The 13,345-nt window shown below is 53.8% G+C and overlaps 1 protein-coding gene across 1 annotated transcript in view; it reads right to left on the bottom strand.

The window, feature by feature from the left end:
* Positions 1-7,545: 7,545 nt before the first annotated feature.
* The window catches only part of RTF1 (RTF1 homolog, Paf1/RNA polymerase II complex component), a 57,226-nt gene continuing 51,426 nt past the window's right edge, over positions 7,546-13,345 (bottom strand). Inside the window, exons 14-18 of the mRNA XM_055131481.1 lie at positions 13,184-13,241; positions 12,101-12,178; positions 11,550-11,645; positions 10,587-10,698; positions 7,546-10,365 (exon numbers count right to left, since the gene is read on the bottom strand). Coding sequence (XP_054987456.1) covers positions 10,259-10,365; positions 10,587-10,698; positions 11,550-11,645; positions 12,101-12,178; positions 13,184-13,241 — 451 coding nt within the window. The 3' untranslated portion in view covers positions 7,546-10,258. The remainder of the gene's footprint in view (positions 10,366-10,586; positions 10,699-11,549; positions 11,646-12,100; positions 12,179-13,183; positions 13,242-13,345) is intronic.

Genomic DNA, 13,345 nt, shown 5'->3' with positions numbered 1-13,345 from the left:
CAGGAGTAAGCCCTGAGTGCCCCACCAGATGTGAACCCCCTCTTCCCAAAAAAGGTTAAAGTGTGGGTGATAGGGGCTGGAGTGATAGCACAGTGGGTAGGGCATTTGCCTTGCATGCAGCTGACCCGGGTTTGATTCCCAGCATCCCATATGGTCCCCTGAGCACCGCCAGTAATTCCTGAGTGCTGATCCCGGGTATGACCCAAAAAGAAAAAAGAAGTGTGGGTGATAGAGTCAGTCTCAGGTTTGCTCCACTTCGTGTAGTTTCAGGCAGTATCCTGGCTCTGCTGAGCTCCACTTTTACTTTTGGGATCCCACCCCTACACCCCCTCATGAACACTGGTGGGCGCAGGGGGGCCTGCAGCCCCATGCCTCGGACATTCCCTGCACCTTTAACCACTTCATTCCTTAGTGGTCAGCCAGGCACAGGTCACTATGAGTAAAAGTTGGTATTTCTCCACTTTTCCAGTCTTCCCCAAAATGCCTTCGGAGAAGGCCCCTCCCTGAGTACTGGGGCTGAGGGACTGTGGGGCTCTGGGGGCACAGGGCCCCATTTAGAGTGGCCTCCAGTGCTGATGAAGGCTCTTGGGGGAACTTTCCTCCCCTGGTCTCCCTTCAGCATGGCCCAGGAGAGAAAAAGAGGGATTCCAGAGGGAACAGGAACCATCACAAAGAACAGAGGTCCAAGGGAGATGGATCAGGAAAGAGGAAGAGAGGAGGACATGAGGGTTTGTCCCTGCACCTTTTCCCCTAGCTGCCTTGCTTAGGATGCAGAGGCCAGCGGGAGCAAGCAGGTTTGTGCGAGGGTGAGCTGACAGCCCAAGGACAATGGTCCCCACCCCACAATCCTTTCTCTCTTGCCTTGTTGCTGCTCTGTCTGTCCAGGAAAGTGCTGACCTGTGTGGGATGGAGCAGGGTGGTGGTGTTCTAGGGCCATCATCAAGAAACTGCCACTGCTTCCAAGGGCAGGGGGACAGATACTGGGCACCAGTATGTGTGTATGTGTGTGTGTGGGGGGGATCCAGGTCATGTCGGAAGCAGAGCAGACAGCAGGCTGGGTCTGGGGCGCTGCCTCTGCACAGAACTCAGGGCCAGTTCCCTTTTTTTTTCTACTTTTTTGGTTGTTTTCTGAGGGGCCACATCTGGCAGTGCTCAGGGCTTACACCTAGCTCTGCACTTAGGCAGGGCTCAGGGGATCCCATGGGTGCCAGGGATCAAACTCAAGTCAGCAGTGTACCAGGCAAGCACCCTACGCCACTATCACTCCCACTTCTATGGCTGATTTTGGACCCAGTACCTCACACGTGCAAGGTGAACAAGCGTTCTAAAATGGAGTGATAGCTCTAGCCTGTAATTGGCTTTATGGAGGGAGGAACTACACCCAGCAGTGCTTGGGGGCTTCTCCTGCCTCTGTGCTCAGGCACAGTCCTGGCAGTGCTTGGGGGAATTATGCAGTGCTGGGGACTCAGCCTTAGCTTCCTGCAACCCTTGAGTGAGCTCTCTAGGCCCTCAATGACTTCTCCAGTGGGGTCAGCCCTTAGGAAAAGAGTCATCTGACTCAGATGGTTAGGACACTTTCACTAGGCCACGCAGTTCTCTGGAGAAGCCACGGTGTTCTGGGAGGCTGCCTGACCTTGCCCTGTGTTGTGCTCAGTCTGTCATTATCACCCTGTAGCTCGGCCCCAGTTCCTTACCAAGGGAAGGCAGAGTCTGTTTCTGCAGGCTTCAGGCCTAAGGGCGCCAGTGGGGCAGGGTCGAGCCCAGTAGAGCTGTGGGACAGGGCAAGGGGCTCTTCTATCCTCTAAGTTGAGTGAAGAATGACCTTTCAAGAGTCCAGAGTGACAGTACAGTGGGTTGGGTTCTTGCCTTGTATGAGGTCAACCAGGGTTTGATTCCTGGCACCCAAGTATCACCAGGTATGATCCCTCAGTGCAGAGCCAGGAGTAATCCCAGAGCACTGCCAGGTGTGACCTGCCCGCCCCCCAAATTATCTTTTAAATCCTGATATTCTTGTCTTTGTGCCTCAGTTTCCCCAGTCCTTGAGGCTGTGAATCAATGGCAATGAATAGAAGGATACAAAAAAAACCAAACAGACCAGGTCAGTGGAGAAAAAGTTTCTTTCTTTCTTTTTCTTTTCTTTTCTTTTTTTTTTTTTTTTTGCTTTTTGGGTCACACCCAGCAATGCTCAGGGGTTACTCCTGGCTTTGCACTCAGGAATTACTCCTGGCAGTGCTTGGGGGACCATATGGGATCCCGGGGATCGAACCCGGGTGGGCCGTGTGCAAGGCAAACACCCTACCTGCTGTGCTATCACTCCGGCCCCTTTTTTTCTTTTTTTCCTTTTTTGCTTTTTGGGTCACACCCAGCAATGCTCAGGGGTTACTTCTGGCTCTGAACTCAGGAATTACTCCTGGTGGTGCTTGGAGGAGCATATGGGATGCCGGGGATTGAACCCAGGTTGACTGCATGGAAGGCAAATGCCCTACCCGCTGTACTATCACTCTGGCCCCAGAAAGACAAAGTTTCTTGTGTGCAGCAGAAAACAAACTGGAGCATTGAAAACATTCTAGTTTATTGTTTCTTTCTCTCCCTGCCCTTCGCTGCTGTGAGTGCAGCAGTGCTGATGCACATACAGGGTGGCACGCTCACTCGGCCAGGCCGTTCGAAGAGACTCACACAACTTCATTGGTGGTGCTTGTACAGTGCTCTCGTGGAGTCGCACTCACTCAGTTGTGCTGCCCGGCTCACTCCGGCTGTAGTGTTCCCCAGGGGTCCCACTGGTCCCAGCAATCACATATCTTTACTTACCGTGCACCCTAGGGGCTTCACACATTCTAGTGTGGTGCTCACATACACCTGGCCATCGCCGTAGACCACACTCTCCCCCACTGCTTGGGTCTGAAAGCAGAACTGCAGCCGTCGTGCTTATTGTAGGTAGGCGACACCAGGGACTGAACTCATGGCCTCATGCTTGCAAGGCAGGGGCTTTCAGCCACTCAGTCATCCTCCTGGCCTGACCGCGTGCCTTACCCACGGTGCTATTGCTCTGGCCCCTTGTCTGCACCATTAGCTCCCTGACATCTCCACTTCTGCCACAGGTCATGCCGGAGCCCAGGCAGGAGCAGGACCAAGCTCAGGATACGTGGCGGGCACAGGCCTGAAGATGTGGGGACTCAGCCAGGGCTGAGGGCATCTCCTCACAAGGCGAGAGGGTGGAGCAGGCTGGCAAGGGGGTGGGAGGAGGGAGTGTGCTCCTGCTGTGGTGGTCCTGTTCCTCTGAGGGAACTTGAAGACCTCTCCAGAGAGACCTGAGTGGTGCATGTGTGTGTGTGTGTGTGTGTGTGTGTGTGTGTGTGTGTGTGTGTGTGTGTGTGGTGTGTGTGTGTGTGTTAGGGGATGGCGAGTCTACCTCTAGATGGTTCAGTGTCTCATTCTAGTCAGGCCCCATAGAACTTTGTATCTTCCATGGATTTTTTTGATCCCTGTCAACCTTTTCCCTCTTTGTAGCTTGTACATTTCTCTAAATGTCACCAGACATTATTAGATCCTTTCTACCTTTGCTCCCACTGCACCACCCCTCAATTCTGCCCCTCAGCTAACTGCAGTTCCTTACTCAGTTTACTTCAGTTCTTGAATTAATGCTTGCTGATTATTGTTTTGGTTGGGGGCCACACCTAGCAGTGTTCAGGACTTTCTCTGGCTCTGTGCTTGGGGGACCATATTGTGGTTTTGGGGGTTGTACTAGGGTGAGCTGCTTACAAGGCAAGTGCTTTACCCTGTGCTCTCTCTCTCCCTCTCTCTCTCTCTCTGGCCTCGTTTTTGCTTTGTCTTGTCTTTTTGGGTCAAATGGAGCAGTGCTCAAGACTTAGTCCTGGCTCTGTGCTCAGGGATCACTCCTGGTGGGTCATGGAAGACCATATATGGTGCCAGGGATTGAAACTGGATCAGTCACGTGCAAGGCAACTGCCCTACCCACTGTGCTCTGCCTTAGCCCCCCTCTTTCTAAAACATTTTCTTTTGGTCTACAGGTCACAGTGGGCATGCTCAGGGACTACTACTTCTGTTGTGTTGCTCCTGGACTGTTCCTGGTGATGGCTGGGGCACGTGACAGTGCCAGGTATGGACCCTACAGCTCTAGTTCTGAGCTGTCTCCCCAGCCCACACTTTAATTTTTATTTCATTTTATTCTGTTCATCTGCTGTTTCATTATGTTGCGCACATAGATGAAATCATCCAGTATTTGTCTTTCTCCTAACTTATGCCACTTTGAATAATCCTTTTATGGTTTTCTTTTCATTTTGCTGCACATTTCACCTTTTTGAGTAACTGAACAGTATTTTATTATGTATGTACACCACCTCTTCTTTCTCCATCCACCAATTTATTTTCCTCCAAGAGATTTTGTGACTGAAGAGTCCAGTATGGGGAGACAGAAGGATTCACTCATTCCTTCATTCAGAGTCTCTGCTCTGTGAACAGAAAGATTGGGAACTGGATCCTCTGGGCCCCTTCCTGGGAAGGGGTGTCTCCTATTATGCATGCAACACTTTTCTTTCCAGAGAAAAGAAAGCAGAGAGGAACCGACCAGAACACAGGTCCCAGGAGGCTAATTAGCTGCATTTACTTGTTTCCAGGGAACCTCAGAGAGGTTCTGGAAACCTGACCTTCAACATTCCCTGTGGCCACATCTCTCAACCCTGGCCATGCCTACACTCTACCCAGTGTGTAGGAGAAAGGGTTAAGGGCTGGGCCAGAATAGGATATACGCAGCCTTTCTGCACAGTCCTAGGTCCAGTCCCTTGTCGGGTTTCTCCTTCAAAAGGACCAGGAAATGCTCTGGGTGCTGAGACAGGGCCCCGGGATTAGGGAGCTCGCCTGTTCTCTGACCCTCCATCGTGTGAATCACTTTAAAACGAACAAAATGTGTCACCACGCCGGTGTGTGTGCTCAGCACGGCAAGAACATTTTCTCTCCTGACACACATCAGGAACAAGGTTTCCATCCCCCCGCCAGCCTGCCTGCCTGCAAGCTCTCCCTCCTCCCTGGCCAGAGTTCAGAACCGGCACCCTCCCTCCCCCCCTCCACAAGTGGGAGAGGGCACGGGTGCAGGAAGGCCCCCGGTGCAGGTGGCCTCTGTCCCCTACACAGGCACCGTCTCCAACTGTAGCAAGGAGGTAAAGGGTGTGTGGGTGTAGCTCCTAGCTGGGGGAGCCCGAGACACCGGGAAGGTTCTCTCAGGCCCCGCCCAGGGTGGGGAACTGGCACAGGCTCGGACTTGGGATCCTTAAAGTCCAGGCTTCAGCAGCTGCTCTGGAGGACCGCCTGCACGGGCGCCACCTGGGGAGTCTGCAGCCCTGCGCGTGCAGAGCTGGAGCCCCCCAAAGGTCTGTCGGTTCCTCGGAGCTGGCGAGGTCTACACCGTGGGCTCTCCAGCCCTTGTGCGCTGCCGTCGCGCAAGGGCGAGGAGGGCTCTGATGCCCACGAAGGCAGCGAGTCCCGCAGGACTTTCCCGCACTTCTTGGTTCTTAAGAAAGGGCGGGATGCCGAGAAATGCGGCGGATGCAGCAGCTTCCGGGTCGCGCGGAGGGAACTCAGTAGCTGCTGGGTGTAGTGATTGCAGCGCGCACGGGCGCCAGCGGGAAGGGCGTCCAGACCCGAGCTGGAGCAGCGTATTAGGGAAGGCTTCCTGCAGGAAGCAGACCTTCCCACTGGGAGCTGATGAGGGAGGCGCAGTCCTCTAGAGACCAACAGTGTATCACAGAGAGGAGGTGCGTAGTGGCCAAGCAAAGCAGGGCCATCAACTGCTAGATGAGAAAAATTAATTGGAAAATTATCTGGTATTCTAAAGATTGTTGGAAAGATCAGCTCTTTTTGCCCTACACACAGTTTCCAGTGTGGGGCAGTTTTGGTTTAACTACCCTGGGTGGGCCAGGAGGTCAGGCTTTGCAGGGGTTGGTGTTCGTGTACGACCTTGGGAGTTTGAAGGGGACGTGGCAGCTCTGGAAAGATGCTGTCAGAGGATGAGGCGCTGGGGAGGCTGATGGGGAAGGGGGGCCCTAAGGTCCCTATCCTGTTCCCAAGCCAGCCCTACTGACCGAACCTTAACCCACAGGCAAAGGTGGTTGGCTCCAGGAAGCTGCCAGGGGTCTCGGCTGTGTGCTCAGGGCTGTTGTCAGTTTGGGCCCATTTTTCATCCTTTCTCCAACCCACACCTTGCGCCTTCTCCAGGCCCAGGTTTCTGCTCACCAAGAAGTGTTGATCAGAGACGTCCCTGGGACCTGAGGGCTGTCACAAGTCCCTGACATATCTAACCTTGAAGATATGGACCATGAAGCTCAGATGAATGAACCACCGGGGCCTTAGATTAAGTGTGTGTGTGTGGGTCTGGGTCTGGGTCTGGGATAGGCAGCTTGCATTGGGTGGGAGTGTGTGACCTTTTTTTTGGGGGGGTCACACCCAGCGGTGCACAGGGGTTACTCCTGGCTCTGCACTCAGGAATTACCCCTGGCCGTGCTCAGGGGACCTATGGGATGCTGGGAATCGAACCCGGGTCAGCCGCGTGCAAGGCAAATGCCCTACCCGCTGTGCTACTGCTCCAGCCCCAGGAATGTGTGACTTGCCTCCCCCAGGGACAGAGCTCCTTCTAGAAGCCATAGAGGGACCTGTGTCATGTAAGACCTTGGGCCGCGCCAAGAAACCCCACTTACTGTACTGGGCTGGCTCAGGGAACCTCTGCTGTTCCTTTAGCCCTCACCCCTAACTCGCCTTCCTGGGAGGCTCATCTGCTCCCTTTGCTGCCCAACATCAGGACACAAATCTGAGCTGGGATTTCATGGCTTGAGAATGAGAGGCACTGTCGCTAAGGACTGTGGGAAGGAAGCTCCCACACCTGAGACTGACTTTGTTTTCTGGGGGTTAGCACCCCTGTCTCCCCCGAGTAAGACAGTGAGTAGCTGCCCAGTCCCTGGGTCTGCAGAAGGGAGGGCTTGGTAGTACCCAGCCCAGAATCCCTGCTCTCAAGGGCTCAGGCACTCCTCGTGTCCAACAGGAATCGACAAGGAATTAGAGAAAACCCTAATGGCGCAACCCTGGCCAATACGGGGCTGAGACCGGGCTCCTGCTGCTCACCGCCCAGCTCCCTAGTCCTGAAAGGTTTGCTTGCAGCTGAAAGGCGAGAACATGCCCAGCCTTTCCTTGCCGCCCTTCCTGAGGGAAGAGCAGTATTTCCTCCATAGCCCACTGACGGTCACTTGGCACTGGGTACCCCCTTCACTCAGCACGGGGAGAGAAGAGGGCAGGGCCACGCAGAGGCAGCCAGCACGAAAGACCATTCTGTGAAAGTTTCCTGGTATCTCCCAGGGAGGAAGGACACCAGACCAAGTGGCGGGTGCTATGGCTCCATACACCCCCCAGAAGCCTCTGCGGGCTGGACTACTGGGCCAATGGGGCCACGTTCACTGTAGAGGGGGCTGGGAGGGCTAGAAGCCAAACAGGAGGCTCCGCTGACTTTGACAGCGTGACATACTCACTGCTCCGCACGCAAGCCTGGGTACGTCCAACCCCTTTGTTAAAACAGGGCATAAAGTTTATTTACAAATATCTGTACAGTTTGAACAACAGGCCGGGACTTGACAGAAACAAAAGCGTAAGTTTTGAAGGGAAGGTGCAGGCAATACTTTCCCTGGACCTGTTAAGAGGCAAGACAGACAAACAGATCTACCTACAGCAGGAGTTAGGCCGATGGACACTGACCTTTCCAGTCCTTGGAAGTGAAAAAGGAGTAAAACAGCCTTAAGTGCCGCACCCCTTCAGCTAGAGACAGCTGGGAGGTGGGCCTGGAGTGGAGGACCACCACAGCAGCTCCCCGGCACAGGAAAATACTGTGAACCCCCATGGCCCCAGCTGCCGGGGACTCCGCCAGGCCATGGTTTCGGTTCCCAGGCCCTGGTGCAGCTGAGCCGGGACACAAATCGTGATTCCTGTCACCAAAGCCAGTGACTCGGGGCGGTGCTTCGATGGTTAGTCGTCTTTGGTTGTTTCTTCTCCCTGCTGTGCTGGTGTCTCACAATGAACGTGCTTTCAGCAGCTGACCGTGGGGAGGTAGTGGCAAAGGGGCTACAGGGTGATGCAGTTTTAATAAAAATTTTATTACACAGCCATAATGTCATCGACACGTCACCAAATCCCAATGATAACTAAATACAGATCTACATGGTGGACCAGAAAGACTCTGGCAATTATATGGGTTCTAGCATTTCATGTCTTTTAAAACCAGAAAGGAAAAAAAAAAAGTCCCAGTTCGTCATGATCGGAGGTCCCAGCCGCCCGCAGGGCTCCGCAGAGCCCAGGCCCTGTCTATGCCTTTGATTCCACGTTTACACAACCAGAGCCCTCCGGCCCATGGACTGTTCAAGTATGAGTGATTTTATTGAGTCCATGGCCGCTCCTCAGCTCAACCCAACTGTGCCCCAGCTACTGCCGAGCTGGGGGCAGTCACAGCGATTTTACGGTCACAATCTGTTTTAAAGAACCATCCGTTGCTTCGGTTGTTTCTTTTTAAAAATAAAAACCATGTAAACTAAGTTAAAGGAACACTGAGGCTCTACTAAACCCAGATGAGTTACCAAGTCCATTTTTATGTTTAAATACAACTCCATGATTTCCCATCAACTCTCTTCCCTGCAGCAAGGCAGGGTGAAGGAGCAGAGAGCAGTTTCGAATCCTCCCCTCTGCTGGGAATTGCCGCTCAACTGTTTCTTTAGCTTAGTTATTGGTATATATAGTCAGCTGTACTTTGTTCTGAAAAGATTTGTTAAATGCCACTTTTATTTACACTTGGAGCTTTACACCTGAGAATGATTATCAAGCAGTCAGCTTATCTCTTTTCAAACATTTCATAAAGACACACACACACACACACACACACACACACACACACACACACACACACACCACACAGACACGCGTCTTAGCTGGCTTCACCCCAGCTACACAATATATATGCTCACCATATATATGTATATGTAGACACACACACACACACACAAAAGCGCGCACACCCACCCACCCCCACACACCCACACACACATATAGGCACGTGCGCGCACATCCGCACATTTGGAACATCTGCAACCTAAACCTTTTTTGTGGTGGTTCTCCCCACAGTCATGTCGAACACTTTTCTCTTAAAAATAAAACAAAACATTATTCTTGCTGCAACAGCACAACAGGATCACTATGAAGAGACAAGGTGAGGGAGGGGGTAGCAGGAAGAAACACTCTACATTCAGCAGGCGCTTGGGCCGGAGCCCGGGAGCCTGCTGGGGGTGGCCTCACAGCCGACAGGGTAGGGGGTTCTCGAGTGAGGAGCTGATGGGGAGCTGGGATGGGGGGAGCAGAGACGGGGCCGGACGCCACACAGCTACAGCAGTCAGGCCTGTTTAGTAAGAAGAATCACATTTAATGAGTTACTTTCTTGCAGTTTCAGATGCTCAAGTACAGCTGAAAAAAAATCTGAAACAGCTATAGACCCATGACAGACTGGTACAAAGAGTACTGCATTTTTAAAAAATGATAAAAAAATCCACACTTACAGACACACACAGACTCACACATGCGCACACAGGCACTCACGCACTCTCACAAACAGAGCCCCTTCCCTCCCCACAAATGTACACTTTTTGGAAACTAAATTGGGTTTGAAAACCTCTTTTCCGCAGATGGGAAGAAGAGAGAGATGAGAGGGGCGAGGGGACCGCAGATGCCGGGCCCCGGCTCCCTCCACAGGGTCAGATGCTGAATGTTCAGTGGTGCGGGGGCCCAGGGTGCCCCCCTCACCCCCAGCGGCAGAGCCAAGGAGAGCGAGTGCGTCTGCTCTGGCCCGGGGTGCCAGCGAGAATCCCAGCTCCTCGGTAACACTGAATGCGTGCAGAGTGGCCAACGAACTGCGCTGGTTTAAAAATAAAACAAAAGAACCGAAGGAGAGGGCAAACCCAAATCTAGGGACATGGAGAGAGCCCCCGAAAGCCCAGGTCCGCATGGGGGGGGTGGCCTGGAGGCGGGGGTTTGGGGTCGGTGGGAGGTGGTGCAGACAAGTGGGGGGGAGTCTATACAGCAAATGGTTTATAGTACAGATGACTGGCAGTTTAGTCTCTTCCCAGTTCCACTGCTGCTCCAGCCCGGGGAGGGCAAAAGGAAGGAAAAGAGGAAGTGGGGCGCGGCGGCGGGGCATGCAGTCAGCAGCAGCAGCCGGGTGTGCTCAGATAAGCCCCCGTCGCTTTTTGTAGTCTTCCAAGTTCAGAGACCGCCGTGGAGCCCCATCCTTGGCCGGCGGAGCCTTGGAGGTGATGGCCAGTGCCTTGGACTCTAGGGAAGAAGAGTGAATGGGTATCTCGGCCTCATGCTTCACCATGAGGGTGGCCTCCCCGCCTGTCCCCTCCTTACGCCTGTGGCCTGCTTCTCTCCTCTCTGCCTCTACAAACCCTGAGAGGCAGGCACCCTGCTGCCCCCCTGAAACCACATCCCCTAGCCCAAAGGGTCGTGGAGCCGGCGGGGGCCTCAGATGGGCCCTCCCCGGCCTCACTTACCTGAGCTGGGAACTTGTAAATCAATCTTCACGTCAAAATCGTGCACTTTGAACAGATCTTCTGAGAGGTCGCTGGCTGACTTAGAATTCAAATCTTTGTCCTTCCCCTGCCCCTGCGGAGGGAGGAGGCAGAGAGAGCATGTCTGCCGGGGCCGTGAACCGTCAAGGCCAAGGTGCACTCTCAAATGCCCCCCTTCCCACTCAGGCCCTTTCCAGCACCTTCTCTCAGATGAGAGACACTCGAGGCTTCCCTGTGAAGCCTGAGCAAAGAGGAGGGGGGAGGTTCCTGCAAGAGACAACATGCTGGGCTAGAGCAGCCGGCACGGCGTCTGGCACGAGGGCCCTGGGCTCCATCCCCGGTACCACACGCTCCTCAGGCACAGCCGAGAGCCGCTCCCCACACGACACTGACAAAGGAGGGGGCGCGTGGCTCAGTGGCAGAGCACACGCAAGGCCCTAAGTCCAATCCCCAGCACCGCAAAACAAATGAAAAAACGAAAACCCACCAAGCTACCTCCTTCCCCAAGACGTCAGGAATTACTGGGGACAGTTGAGTCCCCCGGGGAGAGCCCTGACTCAGGCAGAAAACTGCTTCTCCACCGGCAGTTTCTCTCATTTTAACATTTAGCTTTCCGAGAGCTCCGACTTTTGACGGCCATCTGATCCTTACAGACATGCCAGGTGCTCCTCCTCTGTCCCGGGAGAGAGAGAGGGTGGACAGATGAGAAAGTGTGGAGACCAGTGGCCTACAGCCTCATCAGGGCCTGACTGTTTGGGGGGGTGCTGGGTTCGAGTATACATTGAGCAGTTAATGAAACACTGGGACGAGAAAGGGTGGGAGGGGAGGTCCAGGGTCCTCTGGGTGGCAAAGCCAAGACCCCCCCCCCACCCCCTTCCCTCATCACTGCAAGGCTCCTGCACAGGAGCTGCAGTGCTGCCGGCTACAGAGGGGCACTGCACTTGCCTTGCTCATTTCCTTGGGAGCATCTGGCAACACTCCGGAGCCATACTTTGCGTTTAGCTGGGCCAAGATGGCAGCTTGAACAGCCGGGTCTCTGGACTGGGAGAGAAAATAAGCTATTTCAGAGACTGCACAACACAACACAGCCCGACCGCCAGATTCTTTCCTGCCACCTACCACTGCTACCCTCATGAATACCCACAGTGCACCCAGCCTGTCAGCACTTTGGTGGCATTTGCCTCTAGTGCAACAGGGACAGGCGCTGGGGAGCGCCGAGGGCCGCCAACCCCGAGGCCTGGGACCAGAGCCTGCACAGGACTACAACCAGCTCAACTGTGGGCCTGGCCGGGCTCGGGGGGGCTGGTCCAGAGACGCCCACAAATCCATCCCAGGTTTTCACTACCTAGATTTCCTCCAGCAAGATAAAAAAGGAAGTATCCAGACCCAGGAGTTTGAGGCAATTATTTTTAACTTCTTTATTAGTCTCCTAATGGGATTCATCTCCTGTCCCAGAATCTAGGTCCCAACTAAAAACAGCCTCTCTAGGCGCTCACGTTAGACACGATGGTAGGCTTGCACTGCCGCCGGGTAAACGGATCCATCTGCTGGTTCCTCATGTTGTGACTTTCAGCCTGGAACAGAGAGCGGGTGCCTTAGGGAGCAGGGCCTCCTCCCCTCCTTCTGGTTGCCAGAAGTTTATACAGAAATACAAGGTTCACAAGGCCTGGCCAAAGTCAGAACTTCATCTATCTTGTCTGTTGGGTTTTTTCTTTTTTTTGGCGGGGGGCTGGGGGAGGTTGGGCTACACCTGGTGGTGCTCAGGGCTGACTCCTGGCTCTGCACTCGGGGATCACTCCTGGTGGGGCTTAGGGGACCAGTGGGGATGCCGGAGATTGAACCTGGGTCGGCCAGATGCAAGGCAAGAGTCCTACCCACAGTGCCCGAGACCCTCACCTCCTGTTTTTTTTGTTTTTTGTTTTTATAATTTTCCTTTTCCTTTTAAAAAGAACATCAGGACAGAGTAATGGTATAGTAGGCAGGGCATTTGCCTTGCACGTGGCCCACCAGGGTTTGATCCCAGCAATCCATATGGTCTCCCGGGCACTGCCTGCCAGGAGTAATTACCTAGTGCAGAGTCAGGAGTAACCCCTCATCATTGCCAGGTGTGACCCCAAAACAAAACTAAGCTAAACCAAAGAACATCAAGAGACTGAGCACATTATTTGCATATGGAAGGCCTAGGGTCCACTCTCAGCACCACATGGTTCCCTGAGCACCTCTGGGAGTGACCCCGAGAGCAAGGAGCTGGGAGCAGCCGCTAAGCAAAATGGTTGTGGACCCCCAAGCCAAAACCCAACGGGGTAGACATGGAGATAATTAAAGACAAAGCCAGAAACTGTTGAAGACAAACACTTGTGGATTGGACTCTAGACTCGAAGGCTGGGGCGGGACGGAGTCAGGGCAGAAATCCACTGCTTTTCCTTATAAATCAATAAATCATTATGTGCACAGAGAGTGCCTGGATGTTTAAGTTATTTCGGTAATCAGAGAAAGAAGCCTGAGCAAAACGTGGAGAGAACTCGGTGTGGCCTTATGACTGGGCGCAGCTGGCAGGGTGAGCGGAGCCTTTCACTCACCACAAGGGCTTTCTCGGACTCCACGATGTTCCATTCCCGGTTCCGCTGGTTGATGTAACTGGGGGGTAAGTAAGAGGGGAGAGTCAGTGGGCTGGGAAAGGAAGGAGGGAGCCACTGGACCTGGCTCCAGAGAGGCAGAGCCAGGGCAGTGCAGTGAGGACG

This window comes from Sorex araneus, chromosome 3, assembly GCF_027595985.1.
Source record: "Sorex araneus isolate mSorAra2 chromosome 3, mSorAra2.pri, whole genome shotgun sequence".
NCBI classification, from domain to species: Eukaryota; Metazoa; Chordata; class Mammalia; order Eulipotyphla; family Soricidae; genus Sorex; species Sorex araneus.
Note: the sequence above shows the minus strand (reverse complement) of the source record. Positions and strands in the feature narration are given on the sequence as shown.